This window comes from Thermobia domestica, chromosome 4, assembly GCF_964235325.1.
Source record: "Thermobia domestica chromosome 4, izTheDome1.hap1.1, whole genome shotgun sequence".
Taxonomy (NCBI): Eukaryota; Metazoa; Arthropoda; class Insecta; order Zygentoma; family Lepismatidae; genus Thermobia; species Thermobia domestica.
Genome location: NC_137457.1, coordinates 214,215,206 through 214,242,060, shown reverse-complemented (window position 1 = coordinate 214,242,060; position 26,855 = coordinate 214,215,206). Strand labels below are relative to the sequence as shown.

Below are 26,855 nucleotides of genomic sequence, written 5' to 3'. Positions count from 1 at the left end.
AAAGTTTCTTACATTCAGTTTCTTCTGCACTACTTTTTTTATTATTATTATTATTATTGTTTTTAAGACTCCACAACGACCCTCGAAGTACAAGCATGTTTTACCGGACTTAGAATCTAAATAAAAAAATTTCATTTCACTGTAAAACTGAGTAACATTCCAAAAATTGAAAGAAAACTCAATACAGCCATTATTGTTTATACATAGGACAAAATGTTTGCTGTACATTTTGTATCATACACAAGACGCAAAAGACAGTCACGATGAAAATTCTATTTGCGACTTAGGTTAATTTTGAATGTTTTCAGCATAAGGTTGTGCGTTGTAAAGAGTGTTATCCAGAAAACGAATAATATGTGAAAATATCTCAACATCATAAGCCATCAGGATTCTGTTATTATGTTGTAAAAAGTGATGAAACTAAAACAAATCCAGTTGTATATAGAAATAAAGATGCAGCTAAAAGATTCATAAAGATGTTAAAGAAGGAAACCAAACAGATATCAAACATAAATAAACAAAATGACGAATTACCTTTTAATACATAATCAAAAAGAAAAGATTTCAACAAATCTGAATACTACACTAACTGTAAAGTAGAATATACTGCAGAAAATCATGAACATCGTGAACATACAAGTCGAGAGTTTGTAGCTCATTAAGTAATAGTTGTAATTTAAAAGTGCCTAAGTTTGTACCAATAATTATAAATAATTTAACGGGATATGACTCTTACTTATGATCTCGGATGTAATAAAGAAAAAATAGATAGAATACTTGATAACAAGAACGATATACTGTATATCATTCAGTGAAAAAAAAAACCTATCAAATTAAAACTCAAAGATTCATGTAGATTTATGTCATTTAGTTTAGACAAATTATCATCAAACCTAACAAGAGAACAAATGGTTCATACACAACACTTCTATCCTGATACAGAAAATTTAAACTTGTAATAAAAAAAAAAAAAGTGTTTATCCATACGATTATGTTGGTGAATGGAATAAGTTTAGAATTAGAAGATGACCACCAATAGAAGCATTTTTTAACAAACTCAATAACACAGATATTACTGAAAGATTATGAACATGCTAAAACTGTTTAATATCAAAAGCCTTTTACCCTATCATGATTTTTATTTAAAGACAAATAATTGCTATTAGTAAATGTGTTCGAGAATTTTTACAGAAATATGTCTTTAAGGCTTATAGACTTGACCGTACCTGGTGTATGACAGCTCCGAGTTTAGTGTGGGTTAAAGGAGACATGTTTCGAGGGTCGATACAATCTGTTAGATTCAATATCAAATTTGAAAGAACGCAAGTTAAAGAAAAGCATGTAATAAAGATTCTCATATTTAAAAATAATTTTGGCTTAAACTAGCTGCGAATACATTTAGTTCAAACTTGAGCTTCTGGAATGCACAGTATGAGCGTAGCTAAAAGAAATAAAAACAATAAGAACGATCGGGATTCAAACCTAGGAGTCCCTTACACTAACCATTCATCTAACAGATAATGATTTTAGTTATAGGGTCGCATCGAAGTAACACTCTTACGCGCATACTTTTTTTTTTTTTTTTTTTTTTTTTTTTTTTTTTTTTTTTTAAATAACACTTGTTCTTTTCAAAAATCTAACATGTTTACGACGACTTGTTTCACTTTCCACTAGAGCTTCGCAAAAGGTGATTTATGTCTGAGTATTTGGCACTACTTTATCAAGCGGTTCTACCAAATATAACTTAATTAACACAATAGTAACGAACTTTTTCTGCCTTAAATAGTGTTCGTGAACAAGGGGAAGTTCATTATGCACCCTATAACTAAGCTACAAGAGGTCTACGTTCAATGTTAACGGCGCACACTGATTCGACTTTTGGAATATTCCATTGTGTGTTAGTTTCTCAACGTATCTAAAAGGAAAAATATATGAATGACTGCGTAGTTCTCCGTGGCTGAATGGATAAAGTCATGGTTCGATAGCTAAGAGGTTCGTGGATCGAAACCCGTCTCGGAACCTGAAATTTTTTAAAAATTCTTAATTCCCAAGATCGTAAGATCTTTCACTCCCTTCGCAATCATCGGATGCTCTAAAAACTGTTCTTCACTTAATTCGACGACTACCTGATGTGGTCCTCGCAGTTCGAAAACTTCCCCATTTCTGTTTCACACAGTCACAAATTTCATCGTAATATGGATTCTGTCCGATCATGTTTTGTTCAATTCTAAACTTGCATATGTAAATCATACCTCTCTGTCTTCATATTTGAATGTCTCAGTGTCGTCCACTATGAATGCACATATCTTGGGATCAAACCTTCAATTCTTGAAACCAAATGTAAACACTCTAGCAATGTACTTCGTAACTCTATAGGTTTGTTGCTGAAAGCAGCGTCATTTTAGATTTTGTTCTGGGGAGTGCGGTGATTCTCCGCCAACATAAGAGTTTCTCTTTTTATATCAGTGCTTTACTATATATTTGATCATACAATATGTTTATCAACCTCAAGAGAGATGGGAATTACACCCTCCAGTTCTACCCAAATGACACCCCTGGAAGATTTGCTTGCAATTACTGGGAAACAAAATGAAATTAATAATTGAGTAACACTCATTTCTGTCATTAGTTTTTAGAGCTACGTTACAGACTTCGGAAAGCATAAAACGCACTGCCGTGATTGACAATTTCCATAGATTTCACAAGGAGCATCTTCCTAGCTTGATGTAATACGCAGGAAAAGAACGCAAATAACGGCATTTATGAAGCTATGGGAACATTTTGAGACATTTTTTAATTCAGGGTCTACCAAGGCATTTCAAAATAAATGAATGAAAGAAATGGTTTTAGAGCTATAAAGCCTGTAAAAATGGTTCTTCTGAACGGAAAGAGTATATTACGTCACACAGACTGCTTTAGACAAGGAGAGGAGGAGGGCGAGTTGGATTGAACACCAGGAGCAGATAGTCGTTCGAAACACACGTTTCTAAATGCATAAGTACACGGCACAAGAGTTTGTTAGTAATTTGGACCTAAACGTATTGTAACACTTTCATTGCTTCGATCTGTACTGTGGACAACTAGCGCGTCTGCACTCAGCAATTCAAAAGAAACGGCTAGAACTGGTCAACAGGGAAGAGTTTCGTGTAACAGGCTTACAAAATCAGACCGCATACATCTTCAACGACCCGTCAGAATTTGTGAAACCTTTGCTGGGAAATTTTAATTGTCGACCGTATAGCCCGGACATGGCTTCGTCGAACTATAGTTCTTTTTCTGTTTCTGCAGGATTCTCTAAATGCTGTTAAGTAGTAATGAGGCCGATGAAAACCACAGGTCTCTCTCTCTCTCTATATATATATATATATTCTGTTTATACCAAAAATAATAGAAATACTATAGCGACGGGATTGTGGCATTGCCAGAATAATGGCAGAAGGTCATCGAATAAAATGGTGTATATATGGTTTCATGATGTTACTCTTAAATCACAATAAATATCCTCTCTTTGTTGATTGATTGATTATTTAATTAACTGGGATTTAATGTCACTTTTCAGCACTATTTTTATATAAGATGGCACTTTGAAGTGCAATACGAAACTTTGCTCGACTTTTAGTTCGATTAGGTACCTTCAACTCGCGGAAATCGATATTGTGTACGATAATTATAAAAGAACAATTTAAATATTTCTCCTTTAATTTCTACTAAAGTTACAATTTTGCCATGTCAAAATGTATAACAAGAAGGAAATGAACTATTCTATTTAAGGAAACCTTACGGAATGATTCTGTGTTACAACTCAGAGGATTAGTTTGGTTGGTTCGAGTTTAGCTTTCCTTTCTGCATTGAGTCATGGTATGTAACGTGGATTGACAACTGAACTTTGGATCCAAACCACATGAGCTCCTACCGAGAATCGAAACCTAGTCTCTCACAGTCAAGAAAATAATAATAGAATAGTGAAGATACGTAATACCTTGTTTTAATTTTACACTTACAGTTCATATAATATTGGTTCCTAATCGAATTTGAAAAGAAAATAATTGATAATGTTATTCAAAGAAATGTTCTCAGTCCCTGAGTTAAGTTAGAAGCACGGAATAATAATAAAAATAAAATTTAAGGGAACTTTGACCTCTTCAAGGTTCTGAACATACGAACGCATGATTAACACACTACTCACCTAAACTGCTCGACTATTTCGTATGTTACCTAAAATCTGCTTTGTCTTGAGTGGTTTTCTTGTTCCACACTAGGTTTTGTTTACAGTCAGATACGAGTGGATTTGCGGCGAATAATTGGAAGTTACGTCCCTTGGAATGTATAAACATATTTATTACCAAGTTACATTTCATTTTAGGTCACAACTGCTGTAAAAGAGGATGGATATGTGAAATGATGAGGGTTAAATAATTGGTAATAATAATAAAGCAATGATAGAATTATAATAGCAATAACATTTTATGAAGGAAATGAGTTAATTCAACTAATTATCATCTCTTCTTAGAGACATAATGGCTCGTCGAGACTTACATAATAGTATTATAACTAGCTAACAGTTTCTGTGCAAATCCAAGGAACTGATTTCACCAGTCTTTGTGATATTAGAAACGTAGGTGCAAATACTTATGTAATTGGCTGTACATAGATTTGAGGCGTATAGTTTCTAAATCCGCCATCTCCTTCACGAAATGTTTCGAGAAAAACAGGAAAAACCGATAACTCAGAGATTATGTGAGATCAAATTTTCTTTTTAGAAAGACTTTCCTGCTTTATGGACATTCATTATAACTACCAAATGATAAAAATCTCTCTCATCGTGTCGGGCATGGAAAGGAATACCAGTAAATCTACTTATCTAATTTTTTTGAAAATTGGAGATGGCGGATTTAGAAACTATACGCCTCATTTGTAGTCGTGGATGCTTGAAAAAAGTGTTTACCGGAGTATGTAAATATTACGTCATATACCTACAATTTGTTACATAATTTCAATTATTTCCACTGTTGTTGCAATTAAGAACGTGAAAAACTTACTGTAGAGTATGATTTAAGCCATTGTTTGATTCTGATGATGATCGTTTGAGTAAAGTGACCTAAATATTGATGTAACGATATTTTGTACTCGGGTATAGGACGAAGTTAAGCTATTTTTACATACATTACAATATGTTTCATACGTTCTTTAAGTTATTAATGTCTGTTACACTTCTTTTACATACCAGATAATCTTTGATGCTAAAAGCTGCATGATAATGAAACCGATATAAGCTTATACGTAGCCCGTGACGTATTAAGCATTCTCAAATCTTGGAGAATCTAATTTAAGGATTATAGAGTGCTAGCTGAAACTCCGTTCGTTCAGTAGGTATAGCTGTATCTATAGTATGTTGAAAGACTTGCTTGTTAACAGTTACTGCTGTCTTAAGGAATGATCCAGGTGCGGTAAGGGTGTTATATTGGAAAATTTGGAGAACTTTAAAAGAATGAACTAATATTATGGTTGTTACGAGTTCAACAAACTTGATTTGCAAAATTCACTGTAGGCAAATACAAGATAGACTACGAAGTAAAAGAATTTGATCGATTTGATACAGAAGAAGACCACAGTTGTCCTAGAACATCCGGAAAAGCTTTTTTAAAAAAAGAAAACTTGTCAAAAAGACAAGTTAGACAAATACTGAAACAGCTCAGTAGGCAACTTAAAAGCAAGAATAGATTTTATGTCTAATTCGTTGTTGGCCTGATTGCGGTGGAATGAAAAGGTAAAGAACAAGGATACTCAAGAGGAGAGGCCAGTAATCAGAAAAGCGAAGAAGAAGGAGGCTGTAACACCAAATGTCAGAGAGATTTTAAAAATGAATTGCCGCTACTTTACAAGAATATAAACCAAAAATGTCAGTAGAAAACACATTACAAAATTTACTTTTTGAGGTTCGTTTTGGCGCCCCGGGCAGTTGCCCGGCCCTTGGTCCGCTCCTGAAAGTACGGACGCATAGCTAAGGGCTACAGAGGAGATGTTAACCTTCATGTTATGCCACTGGTTTGACGTGTTTGAAATGTTCAGTAACTGATCGGTTAGTGAAATAATTTCGACAGTTACTGATATTTAAAGTTTAGCTAAGACAAAGTTACCTAACCAAATACATTTGATATCGCGATGTCACAGTTTGATTTTTCCTCACATAAAAAAGAGAAAAACAATAGTAATAAAAACCCTTACTCGTATTGAGCTCGAACTAACAACCTAATTCGTATAGACTAGTTGCTCTGACCAAGCAAGTTTCGATTTCTTACGCGAAAGAAGTCTGTTATATTACGAGGCATGCTTTTGATTATGATCGTGCTGTTAATTTATTCTTTCGATAGGTAATTTCCATTGTTTGCTTCATCTATATAAATAAATGTATAGATTCATATATTAAGAGTTTTTGGGTAATGTGTGTAATAATTTTGCGACAAATATACTTGCTTAAATGTATTGTATGCTAGGATTTGCCCTGATTGTCTGTTCGTATGGTGGTTGGAAAACACACGTCAAAACTGTTCGAAGTAATATGAACACGGCTTAAGAACAGGGACTGAACTGAGTTATCGCTCAATTGACCTTGAGGGCAAATCACCAAAGGGTAGCTATAAACGAAAGTTCAACATGCATTTCTGTGGAGTTCTGTTCAGTATCTCAGTTCTCTGCCAATCACGTTTGTTTTTAGGAGTGATATTTTACAAACCTAACCTTTCGATAGAGCGCAATAACACTGAACCAAAGGAAAGGAATTTTTGCCCTTGTTAAGGTGGGGTACCACAATGTGCAATAAAAATGTCGCGTCTCCTTGAAGTGATACTTTACCGAAAATAACTCGTTTTCCTTTATATATTCGAAGTTTCTGAGGGTTTCAAAATGGGTAAACGTTATTTACAAACAAGGACGCATTTAAAGGTGGGTTCAGGGGGTCCGGACCCCCTCTAAAATTCCAACTTTTCTGAAATTTAACCTAATTTTGGGGGTTAATTTTTAAAAATTTATAATTTATCCTGATATTAAAGTCGGACCCAGGGTGCAAATTACCGGGGGGATGAGGGGGATTTTCCCCCTCAATCACATTTTGTTCCCCCCCAAAGAAGTCAGCTGAAGTATCCCCACCAGGGATGCTCGCTTTCCCCCTCAAACTATGCTTAGTATAACTCCAAATTTCACTGATTTTTGTTATTTCTTGTAAATTTAATCTTCTAGCTGTATTTCGAAATGATCGATGTAAACTGTTCCGTTTTGGTCATTTCTACTTACCACCTAATTACCCACTATTTTCAACGTCGTTTAGTAGAACTATATTATTATGACTACGGTTGTTACTTGCAACTGTACCTTCGTACCCTTCAGTTCGTCATCGTTTGTGAATTTGAATGTACTAATTGCGTATAACAAAGCCACATATACATTTATAAATGTTCTTAGCGGTTGGCCAAGAAGAAGTAAACAAATAGCTTCTTCTACCATACTTGGCGAAGTTCGGATATGTCATATTCATCCTCTATATTTGTATCGATTATCATCTTATTTTAATTTTTGTTATAACATGTTATTTCATTTTCCAGTGTACTCTTTGTTAGCACATGGTCTTCATTCCCTAGTAGGTTGTGTGTATGCAACTCAAAAGTTGCATTTAATTTGTGATAATTAGCATGGTAATCACTGCTTTTACAGTTTACGGAAACGAACTTTTGAAACTGTACTCAAAATCTGAGATATAGGTATTCTCTCGTAAGTATATGTTAACGTACACGCTGGGGGATACGCTCCTAGTGAGCAGACATGTTAATGAAGGTGATTTTTAGGTGAATAAGCGAATAATTCAAGATTTGTTTCAGCATTTGTTAATACGACTGGTTCTCCGTGTCGTTGTCCGTGTCTGTATAAGCATTTCAACTGGAGCGGTTTTTTTTTTTTTTTTTTTTTTTTTTTTTTTTTTTTTTTTTTTTTTAAGGTAACCCTTCATTTTTCCATCTTTTCGCTGTACAGTTTGCTGTCCACTCAATTAATGTTGTCTGAAAAACTTCAGTGTAATATTTTACTTTATTTGAATAACGTAGCCTATAGTGAATCAACTCATCTTCAACCTAACAGTAAAGTAATTTTTAAGTGTTGACTTTCCGTGCCCATCACGGAGTCGATATTTGGAGAAAAAAAGTCGTGATGAGCACAGCTTTAGCGGGAAGTAGAAGCACAAGCTCGAAATTTGAATTGAGAGATTTTAAATATTTGGCCTTCGATTTGACCTTGATGTGAGAAATCGGGACCAGCAACAATCCATTTCTTATTTGATAGGCTAATATCTAGATTTTCTTAAGAAAAAAAATGTCCGGTTTAACTGATAATTTTAGTGGTTTTCACAAGACTGAAGTAGGTTTCTTTTCGCAACCTGTATGTATTAATGCAAAGTGGAAGCTTTCAATATGAGTGGAAAAATTAACATATGCTTGTGATCATGGCTATCGCTCGAGCCAAATTATTAACTAAATAAACCTTAGAGAGCTACGGGGACAAGAGTGAGTACAACATTAAAACACGTTCAGAAAGGTTTAGTGGGGTGTGTGTATGTCAGACAATATATATGTGCATAGTTATTGTCGGTAGATTTATTAAATTAATAAATCTCTTATTTATTACAGATGTCACACACACACACACACACACACACATATATATATATATATATATATATATATATATATATATATATATATATATATATATATATATATATATATATGGGCTGTAAGGCATTTATTGTCTCATTTTGAAATTTGAACCTTCAGACTATGTCCTTTGGCCTAATTTTATCCCCCCCAATATAGATCATCTAATTCGCACACTGGTCGGACCCCCCAAATAGCTTTGGCCCGCTCCCGAAATAAATTTCTGCATACGTGCCTGATGACATATATTTTCAATATATTCGTTAAATAATAAAGTAAAATAAGCAAATTATGAGGGAAAAGCTTCAACACGGGCTAACTTTTGTCCACTGCCAATATTGTTAGAAGGGATATTAATAGCAAAAACTCCTAGTCAATGCTGAACCTTGGAACTTCATCCCGAACAGCAAGCATATTTTCGAAATACACTCAGCCCTAGCCAGAAGGCATTGTAAGCGAGTTACGTTTGGCAACATCGCACGGAAACAAATGAATGCTGAATTGCATTCTAACCCGTTCCTACTATTACTACTACTACTTTTACTACTACTACTACTTTTGCTATGGATCTGTATAGTACAAGGGCAAACTTATTTTAATGAAAGAAGTTTAATGAAAATTTTAAAAAATAATTGTTAAATCACTTTTTGAATATTATTTTAAATCTTTTTTAACGAAAGAAGTGTTATAATAAAAGACTAAATAATAATAAAAATAACTCTCCTTAGGCAGGGTTTGAACCCACGCCAAAACTAATTTTCCTTACTAGCATATTGCGCTAGCTCAGTCGGCTACGAGATAAGACAGCATCTGGCGTTTACGTTGTGCTATATTTAGGTCATGATTCGTGATGTCACCAAGAGGATCACGATATAGACGTCATTATTTTTCCTACATTGCAGAGCTCCCCGAGATTTGATCATTGACCACTCGGACTGAAATTCTCATTTGGAACCAAAACTTTAATATGAAGTCAAAAATTAAACTTTTACATCAATTTGAACTGACTGGGTTACGGTTCACCCCACTATTATGTTTAGTTTAGTTAAGTGGTAATTTGTGACAGCTTCACATCATCAAAAGAATCTTTCACTTCACCCCCCAGGAGTCCGTGCTGGTTCCGCCACTAGAATCAATAGACACTTTTCCTTCTTTTTTTGTTACCCTTGGTTGGGTAGGAGCTCTCTCGAACAAATAAAGAAGCGGTAATATTACAATCAAGGGGCGCTATATATTAGGTATTTCTTTAGTTACCTACCCCTAACCGCACAGGGCCATCTTCGGTAGAATAAAATATGCTACGTGATATTCCAATCTTGAAGGGGGAGAGGATGTTATAAATATATTTCTTATTCATTTTGTCTGCCCTGCTTATCAGAAATTACTTTCTGCTGTGAGGGTACTGAAATGAGAGGAGCAAAATAAAACGTCGTGCCGCCTCCTACATGGTTGCCCAAATTATTACTAAAGAAAGCATTTTAAACTAAGATGTCTAAGGACTACATTAGGTAAGGATGGCATATTCAGGATTATTATTATTATTATTATTATTATTATTATTATTATTATTATTATTATTATTATTATTATTATATGAATGTCTTTGGAGCACCGAAATTGTGTAAGACGAACCATGGTATGTAGAATAGGGTGGAGTGAAAAATTGAAGTTTGCACATCGGTATTCTAATAGTGCGGGATTATTGCTCCTTAGTAAGTATTTTAAAAATCAATATTTATTTTCGTTGAAATCTATTATCTTTGGGTGCCACCAGCATGGTTAACCCTTTCCTTCCGCAAAATTTTCCAACTTTTAGAGTGGCGAGCAAGGAGACTAGAGGAATGGTTGATATCCTGCCAAATAATTGTCTTAGAAACTTGAACTAAAAAGAATTGAAATGGAGAGTATGTGTTTTTATTCTGCCAAAGCATTTTACAATACGTAGAGTGAAAATATTTCAAATTTTCGTGCTACAAATACAAGGACTGCTACAAATACTGGCAGAAAGGGTGGAATAATACGACGTTTACAAGAGTCTGTTCAGTGACTTTTGCAATGGTTGGTTTGTCTGCTGCACGTAAATGAACTCCCTTTAAGACATTTGCTGGTGAGACAACAGGTAGGTCCTCATGCATTTCCTGGACAGATTGGAAGATCATTATTAAATTGTGAAAACCAACCAGTTGTGGAATAAGATGTAATTAAGAGTCATCTTTCAGCTTTCGAGAATTATAATGATCTCAGTGCGGATCAGAAATATTTTGCAGGGCTGTTTCAAATAGACATTTTCCTGATTCTTTGGCAAAACGCTATCCAGGAAACATTTCGCACGTCAGGTGGGTTCCTACAGCAAACAGAATTAATCGATTGTATGTAGCTACACCAAACCCTTCAGAAGAATTAAAAGTGCTCTCTCAGTATGTTGTAAAAGTGTATGCGCCAGTTTGGTTCAGCATAAAACAGAAACATTTTTGCACAGATGGATCAAGACATTTCTTCAAAATAATTCAGTTATCGCGCTTCCTTCCTGAAAAGTACAAGGCAGTCATTGATCCTGTACTTCAAAGAAATGGATATTTTGCACATCCTGAAAACATTCTCCTCTCTATGCTGGCAGATGAGAAGAAACATATCAGAGAACTGGACTCAAGACGAGTCCTTAAAGCAAAAACCTCGCAAATGCCTGGAATCAGAAATTACGACATTCCATTAGTCAATTTTGAAGCTAAAGACTACACAGAACTCATAAACTGGACAGATTTCGCTATAACTTGCCCCCCCACCCCCACCCCTCATACACACACTTATTATGGATCTCACTGCTGCGAATATTCATAGAGTCATTCAAGGTGATACCACAAATATTGAAATTCCGAATATTCCATGCCTTAGCCAAGCTGTAGAACAATGTGTAAAATTGGTGACAGAAGCATCGTCTTGTGTTTGTGGTGTAAGTGCACGAGATGGATATATAAGGGCAAGACTCAAGTCCCGAAGATGTACGCCTGTCTTCAACACAAAGTCAGTTTTCTACAGTGTAATGCATGTTGACATGTATCTCCACATATTATTTTGATATGAAGTTTTCCTAGCTCATGCTCAAAAATAGAAAGTAACGTATTTTGTCATGTTATCACATATTATTTGTATATTAAGATTTCCTAGGTTATTTTCAAACTGAGATCAGAAATGTTCATGTCATTACATGACTTTTCTTATATTTGCAATTAATCTAAAAATTGTGTGAAGATGTCTATTGTAACATACACTACACACAAAAACCTAAATCTTAAGTTTGTACTGAGTGGTGTATTTTTGTCATTTTTTTTTTTTTTTTTCATATATCATATTATAAAGCTTTCTTAGCTTATATTCAAACGGACAAGAATGAAAAATTGCCTCACTAACTTCTCTAATATTATTAATATACAGTATTTATCAATGATGCCTGTAGTCGAGTATATACGTAGGGTAATACAGACTGCACATAAATCTAGTCTAATTTATGTACAAGGTAGTGTTCTTTTTTATGTTTGTTCACATATGTTTATAAAGATTTTCCAACTGATTTTCAAACTAAGAAACAAAAAAGTTGATGTTATGAAACTTCTGTAATATTTGTAATAATTATAAAGATGTATTCGAATATAGCATATATGTAAGATACTTAATTTCATTTTTCCATTCAAGTATAATGTAAAAAATATAAGTACGTTACAACTAACTTTTCGAGCCCTCTATAACACTAAAAGGAACTGACTCAGAGGAGTGAGGTTTCTGTGATACAATATTGTTGTATAACAACTTTTCCGAACAGAAAAAAATTGCCTCATTTCACAATACTGTTAAAAATACATATTTCAGCCAAATTTCAAGTCCGTATAGCACCCAAAGGAAATGACTCAGGCGACTAATATTTCCGTGGCACAGTACTCTAATGGTAAGACAACTTTTTCTCTCTATTAGAAAAAATAATAGAGAAAAAAATAATTTTGTCCCTTTTACCAATACGGATAAAAAAAATTCAGGTCCAAATTTCAAGTCCCGTGTGGCACCCAAAGGAATTAATTAACGAAACTAATATTTTTCTGATACAGTACTCTAATGGTAAGGCAACTTTTCCGCCCTATTAGAAAAATTAATTCCCCAAAAAAATTTTTGGCCACTATTTCACTCCACCCTAATGTAGAGGTTTAAGATGGGTGGTCATAGGGGAGGAAAAACCAGGATTTTTCTCTATCTGACTCTCTAACGTAAAGATTATGTGCTGAAAGTAAGAAACATCATCAATGTACAATTATTTGCTTTTACGTAGAATATCAGCTACTTCAGTTCTCCTCCTTCGGGCTACTTACCTCATGTGGTAAATTCAAAAAAATTTCAATTCAAAACAAATAAATTGTAAACCTTTTCCGTACTTAAACATTTAATAGGGAAATCTGTTATCAAAATGTCCAAACAAGTAGATAGAAGACTATTTAATGATAAACATTGTGAAACTTTATAAAATTCTCCAAATTAGAATTAACATTTACTGGAAAACATTCGTTATGCACCAGCGAGCATATTGTGAGCAGTGAGCACAGGGGAAGTAATTACGAAACTGTTTGCAAACAAAAATTAGGGACACTAATGCAAGTGCGACGTTTTTTGTATCGCCATGAGTTTTACACTTATGTTACAATTTGATTCTTTCCCACATAAAAATAAAATAACCATAATAATAAAAGTGACAGTTGCACTTCTGTGGGGTTCGAACCAGCTACCCGCGGCATACAGAATCGTTGCTTTAACTAACTGAGCTATTTGTTTTCTTACGTGAATTGAACCTGTTCTAGGGTAAAGACGATTTTTCATTACGATCGTGCTACCAATTCGTCATTTTCCATAGGTAATTACCACTTTTTACTCTATCTGTACGTTAATACTTGGCATAGATTTTGAAAACGAAACTTAGTCATGTGATATATCAATCAGTGCCAACATGTTCTCAAAAAGTCAGTTATGGACTTTTGTGATCGTTATATGTAATTATTTGAAAGATTTAGAATCATCTTTACAGTTATTTACGAAAATTTAGGAGACTGATATTCGTATGTTGAAAGTTTGGATTATTACGAAAATACATTCGACTGCAGTAGCCCACTTTTCATCCAGATATCACATGCTACGCTCGTCCCAAGTTACTTTTGATTACGAAGGTGGACAAAGAAAGTTGAGTGGAAATATAGCAAGTTGTGAAAAAAAATGTAGTCTACATACAGTACGTTATAATTGCATTCCAATCTATCAGATTTTATTGTGTTATGGTCTATATTAGTAAGTACGTGATTTAACAAAAGGTAGTTATATAAACTCCACATTGTTTTCAACCAAAAGCGAAAAACAAAGCAGAAACGGTTCTTCCAGACCGGAACAGTTCTCTTCGGTACTATATGAAGCAAATCGGAAGTAATGTCATAAATAATAATGTACTAATATACACCTTGGATATCAAGTTTCACTGTTAGTTTTCTTGGCTTGTAGTAATGTTTAACTTAAATTTGTTTTTGTGATAATCCAAACTTTCATCACATTAGTATCAGGCTCCTAGATTTCGTAAATAGGCCTAACTATAAAGTTGATCCTAAATCTTCCAAATAAGTACACATAATGATCACTAAAGTTCATAATTGACTTTTGAGAACATGCTGGCCTTAATTGATATATCACATTACTACCTTTCCATTTCAAAAAATATAACATATTTCAAAATGGCGGATTTCAAGATGGCGGCGGAGGTTCATGATCTACTCTACCCATTCTTCTTTTGCCAATATGTGAAACTACTACTGTTTGTATTGTCTATCTTTCACTATTTTTACGTCTCAACACTTTCTTTGATGTATTTCTATAAAATAGCATAGACCTTCCCCACCAACTTTGACCCGCTCCCCCTCCGTTTCTTATGGCGCTCAAAAGTAAAGGGTCCAAATGGATGAATCGAGTTGCGGGATAAGACATAGTGCATCTGATAGAGGGTGTGAAAATATGTGTATGTGCAAAATTATAGCGGCTGAGCGCCATAAGAAACGGAGAGGGAGCGGGTCAAAGTTGGTGGAAGAAGGGCTATGTTATGTTATTGAAATACATCAAGTAAACTGTTGAATCGTAAAAATAGTGAAAGATAGACAATGTAAACGGTGATAGTTTCACATATTGGCAAAAGAAGAAAGGGCAGAGTAGATCACGAACCTCCGCCGCCATTTTGAAATATATATGATATTTTTTGAAATGGAAAAGTAGTCATGTGATATATCAGTTAGGACCAGCATTTTCTCAAAAACTTATGAACTTTATTGATCATTATATGTACTTATTTGGAAGATTTAAGGTCATCTTTATATTATTTACGAAAATCTAGGAGAATGATACTCTTATATTGAAAGTTTGGATTTTCACGAAAACACATACACATTAGAAATATCTACAAGCCAAGAAGACTAACAGTGAAATTTCATATCAAAAATGTATATTATTATATTATTATTTCTGACATTAGTTTCAGTTTGGTTCATATAGTGCCGAAGAGAAATTTCGTATCAAAAATGTATATTATTACATTATTATTTCTGACATTACTTTCAATTTGGTTCATATAGTGCCGAAGAGAACTGTTCCGGTTTGGAAGAACCGCTTCCGCCTTTTTTTTATTGTTCTTGTTTATTTTTCTTGCTCTTTTAGTCGAAAGCAATGTGGAGTTTATATAGTTACCTTTTGTTAAATTACATACTTACTAATATAGAGCATAACACAATAAAAGATTGGAATGCAATTATTATGTACTGTACGTAAACTATCTAGGTAATATATTTTTCACTCAACTTTCTTTACCCACTTTCGTAAGCATTAGCAACTTGGAATGAGTGTAGCATGTGATATCTAAACGAAAAGTGGACTACTGCAGTCGAATAGAGCAATGAAATTGTAGCGGAAAATAAGTTATCGAGTGAGGTGGTTTTCTCGAGTGTCTATATCGTGTCACATTATGTTTGATCAGTTTGTTCGCAATATGAAGCCTTCGATTATTGTGATAATATTGGCACAGGACACGATTATTGTGTCCTCCGACAATGGATCATCATTGCATCTTCCGAACTCGCGAATCGCTTTTCGTTTAGATATAATATGCTACACTCATCCCAAGTTGCTAATGCTTACGAAGGTGGACAAAGCAAGTTGAGTAAAAAATACTGCAAGTGGTGAAAAATATAGTGGTTTACGTACAGTACGTAATAATTACATTCCAATCTTTCAGACTTTTATTGTGTTATGGTCTATATTAGTAAGTATGTCATTTAACAAAAGGTAGCTATATAAACTCTACATTGTTTTCGACTAAAAGAACAAGAAAAAACAACAAAATTAAAAAAGCGGAAGCGGTTCTTCCAGACCGGAACATTTCTCTTCGGCAATATATGAACCAAATTGAAGGTAGTGTCAGAAATAATATACATCTTAGATATCAAATTTCACTGTTAATTTTCTTGGCTTGTAGATTGTTTAACTTACATGTGTTTTCGTGATAATCCAAACTTTCAATGTACGAGTATCAGTCTCCTAGATTTTCGTAAATAACTTTAAAGATTATCTTAAATCTTCCAAATAAGTACAGATAATGATCAATGAAATTCATAATTGAATTTTTGAGAAAATGCTGGTCCTAATTGATATATCACATGTCTACCTTTTCATTTCAGAAAAATCACACATTTCAAAATGGCGGATTTCAAGATGGCGGCGGAGGTTCGTGATCTACTCTGCCCATTCTTTTTTTGCCAATATGTAAAACTATCACCGTTTGCATTGTCTATCTTTCACTATTTTTATGATTCAACAGTTTACTTGATGTATTTCAATAACATAACATAGCCCTTCTTCCACCAACTTTGACCCGCTCCCTCTCCGTTTCTTATGGCGCTCAGCCGCTATAATTTTGCACATACACATATTTTCACACCCTCTATCAAGTGCACTATGTCTCATCCCGCAACTCGATTCATCCATTTGGACCCTTTACTTGTGAGAGGTTCTTTCGTTTTTGGGAAAAGATCAAAATCGCAGGGGCTTATATCCGGGGAGTATGGCGGGTGCTCCAGTACCTCCCAACTCCATCATCGTAACAGAGTCTGTACTGGATGGGCTGTATGATATCTGGTATTGTCGTGTAGGAGAATTGGTCCAGACTCCAGGAGATGTGGACGTTTGCGCCGCGATTCTGGTCGCAAATTATCACTGCATAGTATGCAGCATTGACGGTAACGCCCGGTGGAACTTGATGTGACAGGATAATGCCTTCGTGGTCGTATGACATTATCATCATCATCTTCACGTTTGCTGGCTCTTGCCTAAGCTTTTTCGGTCGTGAAGATTCTGGGTGGCGCCACTCACTCGACTGACGTTTCAATTCAGGCTCGTAGGATCTTCCCCATGTTTCGTCACTTGCAGTAATGCGGTGCAATAAGTCATCACCTTCCTCATTGTAACGTTGAAGGTGTAAGCCCACACATTCCCACCTGTGTCGCTTTTGAACCTCGGTCAGAGCATGGGGTACCCATCTGGCTGTAGTTTTCCCCATGCCAAGATCGTGTGTTAGCATGCGAAAGAAATGTTCAGCTCCTGCGCCAGTTCACTACAAGTCCAGCTCCGATCACCGTCAAGCAGTGTCCGTAGTCTTCCAAGATGAATGTCATCCGTAGCCGTTCGCATATGCCCTTCACCGCGCATTTTGTCTGTTGGCTGTCGTCCCGCCTGAAATTCTGCTACCCATCTCGCCACTGTCCGATACGGTAGAGCAGCTTCATCACAGGCCTCTGTTAATCCTCTGTGAATCGTCCTTGCATTTTTGCCCTCGTGCCACCTGGAATTTGATAAACAGAGGCCTGTGATGAAGCTGCTCTACCGTATCGGACAGTGGCGAGATGGGTAGCAAAATTTCAGGCGTCTGCACGCGTGAACATTGCGTTAGGGCGGTATTTCACACAACAATCACTTTAACGACGTCTGTTCGCCACACACTGTAATATGGAACCGGAGCAGCGTTGAACTGACTCGTACACATCCACGGAACAGGGGCCGCGGTGGCTCAGTGGTAGAGTGTTCACTCTGGTGCATGGGGTCCCGGGTTCAATCCCAGCTCCCGCGAAGTGAACTTTGTGGTGGATAAACACCATGTGCGTGGGTTTCCTCGGGGTTCTCCCGTTTCCTCCCACTTTCTTCATTCCATTTCTCATCATCACCGTCTCCTTTGGCCTAGCCAGCTGGGACGTAAAACTCAAAGATTTCATTTTATTTACATCCACAGAACACACTACGTTCGTCATTTGCCTCCTGCCCACACGACACTCCAATCGTAGCAGTGTTACCAGTTCGAGTTAAATGACCCTCGTAAATATGTGCAATAGAAGAAAACAAAGCAAAGATCATAGTATAAAGTTACGGTGTAGATCAGATATTTTGACTTACGTTACGGAAACAATTAGTATTTATTTTTCTGATATGTATATTAAGATTATAAGAAAATAATGTTTGTGTGTTATGAGAATCAATGGTTTCTGCAGATTAAGATTCTGTTGTACACATATTGAAGAGGATTTCGAAACAATGAACTTCATGTAAAATTTCATCATTTAGCCTATGAAGATGCAATGAATATATTGGAGTATGCACATAGCACATTTATCAGTATAATGTAGAATAGTACCGTTTACTAGTTTTTACTAGTTATGAATAAGTAGAAGTGTTTAAGTTAAGAGGGCCACAGAGTAGACAGATTGTAGTTCCCAATAGTTTCTGCAGATTAAGATTCTGTTGTACACATATTGAAGAGGATTTCGAAACAATGAACTTCATGTAAAATTTCATTGTAATATTTGACCTGTGATATGCTTGTACTTTAATACTTACATTTCCCTAAAACATTTTCATTCAATTTCAGAAGTGGGAAGTCCTCTATTCAGAAGGTTGTTTTCCACAAGATGTCTCCAAACGAAACTCTCTTTTTGGAAAGTACCAACAAAATTATTAAAGATGATATATCCAATTCCTCGTTCGTTCAATTTCAAATTTGGGATTTTCCTGGACAAATCGATTTTTTTGATCCTACCTTTGATTCCGATACAATATTTCGAGGATGTGGCGCATTAGTATTTGTGATAGATGCACAGGTGAGTATAAAATATTTTAGTATTTTACCCTGTAACATGTTATTTTGTTTCTGAGTGAAAACTGTCAAAATTGCCGTAAAGTTTTATTCGTTAGTGTTTTTTAAAGAAATTACATCATAAATTTGAAGGTAGTAAGGAACTTCATAATTATTTGTGCGTAGCAGTAATGTTACTATTTACAAACAATATTAGTAAATACTTTTACAGGCAAAATTCCAGAAATCTGTTTCCAACAATCTACTACATACCGCAAAGATATATATAAACTAGTTATATATGAGAGTATTTCACAAGAGAAACACAAATGTGGAGTTTTCGCCCTGTTAGCCCACGGTGAGCGCGGAGGGGAAAAAGTGGTATTGAAAATGGCCGACCAGAGTATTTTGACGTATGGCTTATATGCAACATACTGTAACATCTAGTCTATTGTTCGTATTGAAGTATTCTTTGTATCATTAGAAAATATGTGAACAGTAGATTTCATTGGGATTAAAGTATTTTAAGAACACAGTTTCACTCATACCGAAAAGAATTAATAACATGAAAGAGCACCAACTTCAAGATTTTTTTCTTTGGAAACAAAGATGCAATATGTTAATCTACACAAGTCACACTTCATACGTAATTATAGATAGATAAATTGGAAACAGTTGCATCATTTCAAATGCGAAATATGACGTCATGAAATATGAAAAATCTCGGAGGTTGGAAACCTACTTCCGTGTTTGAAACTACTAAGAATGAAATAAAATCCAAGTTTAGGGCAGAAGAAATCAGCATATACAAATCACAGAGTACAGAATTTTGTGAATATCATTTCCACCAATTAGTATACGTACCAAGAACTTACCAATTTGAATAGTTAATGAAAATATATATAAATAACTGTCTCGAAGGACAGATAATTTTATCCTTTCACATCCAACATTTTTTGGTGGTGAAAATAGAGGTTATAAATATATCAATGATAGTGTCTCGCAAACATTTATTGCTTCATTTTATAGTATTCGTTAAAGTTTAGAGCGCTGCTTGGCTCTTCAGATTTTTATGTCTTTAAGTCATTTATTGAAAATTCTAGAAATGACGAACTTATTTCAACTTCGTCTTTATACATACAAAGTGTATCAGGTGCGGCAGTTGATGCACTGTATGATCCAGATAGTTTAAAATAACGATCTTGTCTTCGATGTCGTTCACCATTTTTTAGCTGTGAATAGGAGTGTTGTAAAATGTTTTAGTCCTGATAAACTCTACTATCCATGTACTTTCCACAACTCTTAACACTTCAGTACAAGTAGTAGTTCAGATGTTATATTACATTGAATATAAGCCAAAATATCCCGCTCGGCTAGTTTGAACACTCTTCCGCGGTCATCAAAGGGCTGACAGGGCCAAATTCCCAAATGTTTTTCTTGTTATATGTTTCATACACATTTCTCTTTTTGTATTTTTGATTACAAATGTTGCCAAAACTAGCAAAAATGCCCGTTCTTCGTATAAAAAGAATAAGGTTTATGAAATATTTTTCGAACTTGAGTATACATACTATTTTCTTATTTCAGAATACTTGATCTAAGTTCGATTTCACTGCAGTTACGTAAACTCTCAAACGATCGCTTCTAAATAACTTTTCACGACGTCAAAGTCGAGGCAAATGGTTTTCTTACGTTTCAAACAATGGGCTTACCGTAGTAAAAGGAGTTTAGGTATCGGAATAACACCCAAATCCCAACAATTCTTCAATATCATCAGTTCATCTGTCTATTAGCTTCACCGATGAGAATCGTAGCGCTTGTCTGTAGTTGCTAACCTAAGGATATATTTTCAGTAACATTTATAATCATATTTTCTAATAATTGAATTAAGTCGATTTCAACATACATGAACACTCGCACACTCACATAACCGCACATAGCTCTGTTGGAAAACAACCTACAAGTGTTTATGTTTACAAGCATTAACCATGTGAGTCCTACTACGACTTACTAGCGGCAGATGACAAGAACACCAACGCAGTTACATGACGACGAAGGACCACCAGCGCCACCGCCATACTGGGACACCTGTATAACCAGAACGATCTCACCGACAATTATCAGTTTTCTGGTGGTCATCTCCACTCTCTCAGCTTATCTGGAGCCTTGAGAAGAAACTAACCCAAAGCCTTTAGTTTGTTTTAGAACTCTAGGTCTCCTTTCCTGCCCACTTAGTTTGCTCGGAACTCGGTGGGACTCCTAACCTCAGCCACTCAGATTGCGTGGAGCTTGGTCGCCTTTAACCCCCCCCCCCCCTCTACTTGCGTGGAACATTGGGGATCCTAAATCCACTCACCTATCTTTCTCGAAGCTCTATGGTGATGCTTCCCTAGGCTGCTCGGGCCTTAAGATATCATATTTAACCCAGTATTAGAGAATTTTACATTATAGTGACTTTTTGTAATATACTGTTTATAGAAGAGGATTTTGTAATAAAACTTGGTAGTGGTAGAAAATGATTCCGGACTATAATTTTGCTCTACCTGTACTCGATCTATACCTACATAAGTAGAACTTTGCATGATAGATGCGTCAGGCTCAGTTTTAAACTGATTACTTCCCTACCGGACACTATTTTTATTATTCGAACAGTAAATTTAAGGATACGTGACTCAACTTTTTTAATACTGGGTATGCCTCACACCAGATCCGGCAAGCTATTTCTACGAAGCAAATTGACCCAGATCACCCGTCCAACTTTGGTTACTACCTCATGCAAAACCGTTTATCATGTAATGTCAAGAAATTTAATAGTAGAATCTAGAACAAAATTCTGTTCATTGTATTGTATAGCTATAAAGATTTGTTGTGATAAGCACAATAGACGGCACAAGTTACATGTGAGATATTGACTGTTGATAGACCAAGAAGATGATAAACGGTAATAAAGCAGTATGTAGCAGAAATCCAGAATGAATTGGCTCAGAACTGGGTTTAAGACACTATTTCGGCGGCGATTAATCTCCAATCAGCACTAGTTATACTGCTATAAATGCAAGTATCTTTTCCATATACAGTATAATAAATCGTAAGTTGGATTCCAGTAAATAGTTGGATTATTAGACGTCCGGGATTAGTATAGACAGTCCTGAATTTACCATTCAATCCGGAATCCAATCCTCGATTGCAATTTGTCCGGATTATGAATAAGAAACATGAAATTGATGCTATTCGTTACAATTTTCCATTGGGCAAACTCATGTCATTACAAATAATTACGAACGAGATTGAAAGTTGTTGTTTATTTAGTGTATTCCTGAAATTTCAACTCCCGACACGATTAAACAATCTAAAGAATTACTTGCAGACCCAAGTAAGTAGTACAAGTATGAAGGAATAACGCTAGAGTCTTATACTAGTGACAGTGTAAAGCAGTAATCCGCAACCGTTGTACCGCGGTACACCTGAGTGCTAGCACAAGGTGAAAGGTGTGATGCGAATTTTTCACAATTATATTGTATAAAAGATAAATTTTATTTTCTTACTGTGTAAAGTATGAATACAGTTATTTATTTTAATAGTAGGTGTACAAAAGTGTATTTTCTTACATTTTTTACATCCCATCTACAGTGACCAATATCAACGTTACATCAGCGAAATTACACCAGGCTGTTCCAGAAGTCTTGCACCATCAGCACACTGGCCTGCATGAGGTAAAACTTTGGGCGGATAGGTGGCGCCACCAGTGGCAACTATTGGCAGGCATAGAGGACAGGTTCGTGGGATAAAGTTAAGGCAAGTACTGGTGTGAAGCGAGTGTCCCGTAAAGTCAAAAAGGGCAACATGAGTGAGGACCAAATTGCAATTCGAGCAGCGCTGCGATTTTTATGAAAGAATGGACTAACTGCAAAAGCTGCAATGGAGGAAATTTGTCATGTAGAGAACAAAACAGTACTGGATCGGTCTAAAGCTTTCTGTAGATTCAAAAAATTCACTTCGGGTGATTTAAGTCTCGCGGAGCGGACAAGCCCCGCAAGGGTAGACCTCCGATGGACATTAACGGTCCTCTGTACGATGTTGTAAGTGCAGAACCACAATCGAGCACACATGTGTTAACAAGAGTGGTTGGGGCATCCAAATCGACAGTAAACCGTCGATTGCATGACATGGATTACGTCAATAAACAGCCCCAACAAAATCCCCATGAGCTGACAAGGGAGCAGGCCCAGCATAGAGTAGCGATTTGCCAGACTTTGTTATAATAACAATAAATAAATTGTTAAAAAATACTTGTGATCTTTGTTTCTGGAGAATTATGACAGGAGATAAGAAGTGGGTGAAAAAAGGACAAGAAGCCCTAGCCAATGTAAAACAGGACATATTTTGAAAGAAGTTCATGCTTTGTGTTTGGTGGAATATTGACAGGATAGTTCATTTTGAGCTTGTTCCAGAGGGTCGTGCTGTAAGAGGTGAACTGTATTCTAAACAATTACGCCGAGTGTGCCATTCTGAATGAGAAATGTCCGTCATTAACAAGGAGGAAGAGGTTATTGCTCCAAATTGATAATGTTCCGAGTCATCGGTCTCGAAGTTCGACCAACACCCTGGCTGAACTTGACGGGTTCGAGTTGTTGCCTCATTATCCCATAGTCCAGATGTTGCACCCTCAGATTATGGTTTGTTTCGGTCTCTCATACATTTCTCAATTCTTAACATGCCACCTGGTGTTACCCTCAGATTGAACTGTTGTCCCAAAGATGGGTGAAAGTCATTGAACATGATGGCGTGTACTTTGCTGAATAAAGGTTTGTTTTTGTTTCTGATATTCTTATTTCATTTTCCTCCTCGTATGGTGCAGAACTTTTGGGATAGCCTGGTATTTTGGTGTGGCGTATAGAGTCATAAATAATTTATGGTGTGCCGTGAGGAGCAAAAGGTTGCGAATCACTAGTATAAAGAACTCGCAACAACTGTTCAGTTCTAATGTCTAATGTCATCCTGAGACGAATATTCGAACGCAAGAGGAACGGGAATTGTGAATGGCGGAAACTTCATATCGAGGATCTGCATATTTTATACCGTTTACCAAATATTGTTAGGATTATCAAGTCCAGGTGGCTTAGGTAGGCAGATTATGTACCCAGAATGGAAGAAAATCCAAAACTTTCAAAGTTTTAACTGGAAATCCAATCTGAAAACAACCATTAGGAAGATATAGGTGCAGATGGGAGAATCTCGCAGAAATAGGAATATAAAGTAGAAACTGGATCCAGTTGGTAAAGGGCAGAAGTCAAGTCAATGGAGAGGTTATGTGAACGCGGCATTGAACCTACGAGTTCCATAAACTGTAGGAGTTTTGCAATACAGTTTAATTTATTTAATTTTTCAATGCACGTCTCGATCATCTGAAACCAAACGTTAAACCAAATCTGCCAAGTTTCACTAGGGAGTAAGGCACTCTCGTTGTCCTAGACCCTCAGAAAATCATTACTGGAAAACCTAATCCCTTTCAGCTTCATTTTTACATACAGGAACAGTGCAAAGTTACAGAAAGCAAGGTCTAGACTGTAAGAAGGATGCTTAAGAAATTTGTCCTGTAGTGGTCAAATATTCGGTGCAGGGTTTCGCGAGGTGAGCTGGAGCATTGTCATGATGGAGGAACTAGGTATCCATTCTTGAAATATTAGCCAGAAAAATTCGATCAACCAGTAAAGTGAAAACTGCATTAAAGATTGTTAGAAATGAATTGTTAAACACTAGCTTTGATTTAGAAGATAAATTTTGATTCTGAAGAACTCGGAATGTCTGGGAATACTATATAAATGCCAAAAAATATGCTAACATTCTGCTCAGTTCTGTTCAATATAAGGAAATACAATCTGTTGACACATTATCAAATGACAGTAATTTTGGTGACATTTTGGTGACAACGAAGAGGACAGCGTTTCTAATTCTATAAACACTGAATCAGAGGAAGAAAATGTAAGAGATGGAATGAAACACTTCAGTTTCGAAATATATTCCAGGCCCTTGGTGGCCGTTAAATAGTACCTCTACAATTAATGGTTGCTCACAGTATCTATGATAAATGCAAAAGCAGACAATTGATCACTTCACTCAATCGTTGTGGACCATCAGTCAGTTAAAATGACCTTTTGAAAATTGTAATCTACTATCTGGCTACACGGTCTTTGCTTCAAAATATCAAGTTGTTCCAGTCCCAAATGACTTTATGCAAATTCATTTTGATTTTGAGTACAGATCTGGCTTCTCTGGTACAAAAGTGTAGGAGGGGGAGGAGCAGTGGCTCAGTGGTAGAGTTCTTACTCTGATACGTGGGGTTCCTGGTTCGATCCCCGGCCAAGTAAGTTTGTGGTAGACAACATCGTGTTCGTGGGTTTTCTCAGGGTACTCACGTTTCCGTTCACTTTCTCATTCACCAATTTTTCTATTATCATTCACTTGCCTTAATCATTGTCGTCCTTAGCCTAGAAGAGCATATTCGTAGGACGTTAAACTGAAATATTCAATTTCATTTCTGGTACAAAAGGTGCTCATCACACAGTTATAGTACTTTTTAAAAATAATTCAATTCCATCAGCTGGCAACTCACAGTTTCTGAAGCTAGACTAAGAAAAAGTTTTACCAAACCATCAGATGACGTGCCAGGTAATTCTGAATGTGGATAAAACAGTGTTTGCCCTATTGTTTCTAACAGCTTTAAAATGTTGAAGAATATACAGGGTGTCTACTGACCTGGAAAACCTTGAAAACCTGGAATTAGCCTGGAATTTACTTTTGGACCTGGAAAACCTGGAAATAGCCTGGAATTGGACGAGGAACCTGGAAGTTTTAAAATTGTTTTTAAAATATTGTTTTTGGGATTGATATGGAATAAGTATATTTGTGTAAAATGCAAGAAAGCTATATACTACAGCATAAGTTAAAAGCCAATAATAACTTATTCAGTGGAGACGTAGTTGAGAAAGACAGACAGACGTGAGCAGAGTGCAGGCGGTGAATGTTTTTGGAAAGTATGTTGAGGGTACAAGAAGAGACGGAATAAGATTTTGTTTGTTTGGCATGGTCATTGTGAATAACAGTGACTACAAAAAGAGCTAAACTAGTCCCCGGTGGTGAGAGTAAGGTAATTGAAAAAGTTAAAGTTCATGATCTATTAAGTTTGTGTCTTACACTGAGGGGATAGTGGCATACAAGCCAGAAGCTTTCTCTGTAGTTGCTGCTTATTTGCATAGTGTGAATCAAGCTTATTTGCTGCTTTGTGAAGACATTGGTTTACATGTTTCTGTAGCAAGAGTAGTAGACAGGTCTGGAACAACATTCCACTTATACTCCTGTGCCGAAGCTTTTTAACAGGAGTCCAAGCCAGCGGATGTCGCAGTGAACACCATTCCCGGTGGCCGAAAGGTGTATCACCGGAAAAAAGTAAAATTGCCCACATCTTAACAGAATCACTCTTTGTATTTAGGTTAACATTTTATTTTGCAGCCATTAAAATGGAGAAAATTAAAACTAAATTCCAGGACTCGTGGAAAGGTCAGTGGAAATGGGTTATTAGGAACAACAATCCATTTAAAGCAGCTTGTAAACTCTGCAGAACTGATTTTGACATTTCAAATATGGGAGCTGGATCATTGAAATCTCATGAAAAAGGAAAGAAACATCAAATAGCTGTTAATGCTCTTAATGCACAATGTTCGATCGTAAAGTTCTCAAGCAATGTTAACAAGGAGCCTTTCTGTACAAAATATTTTACAGCGTCTTCCAGTTCAGTGACTGGCACATCATCTACTCCAGTTGTTTAGGAGAAAAATGAAAGCCCAGCAAAAACTAGTGGTGTAATAAAGAGTTATCTTATCAAAGATCAAGTAACGAAAGCAGAAATAATCTGGACATTACACAAAGTTACAAGTCATGCATCAGCCAGAAACCAAGCGAGCGCAACGGATTTGTTT

The 26,855-nt window shown here is 35.9% G+C and overlaps 1 protein-coding gene across 2 annotated transcripts in view; it reads left to right on the top strand.

Annotated features, from left to right (window-relative positions):
* Positions 1 to 26,855, top strand: part of RagC-D (Ras-related GTP binding C/D) — a 145,277-nt gene that overhangs the window by 51,683 nt on the left and 66,739 nt on the right. For both annotated transcript variants that reach the window (XM_081755474.1, XM_081755473.1), the window contains exon 3: positions 18,676 to 18,904. In XM_081755474.1, coding sequence (XP_081611600.1) covers positions 18,676 to 18,904 — 229 coding nt within the window. The remainder of the gene's footprint in view (positions 1 to 18,675; positions 18,905 to 26,855) is intronic.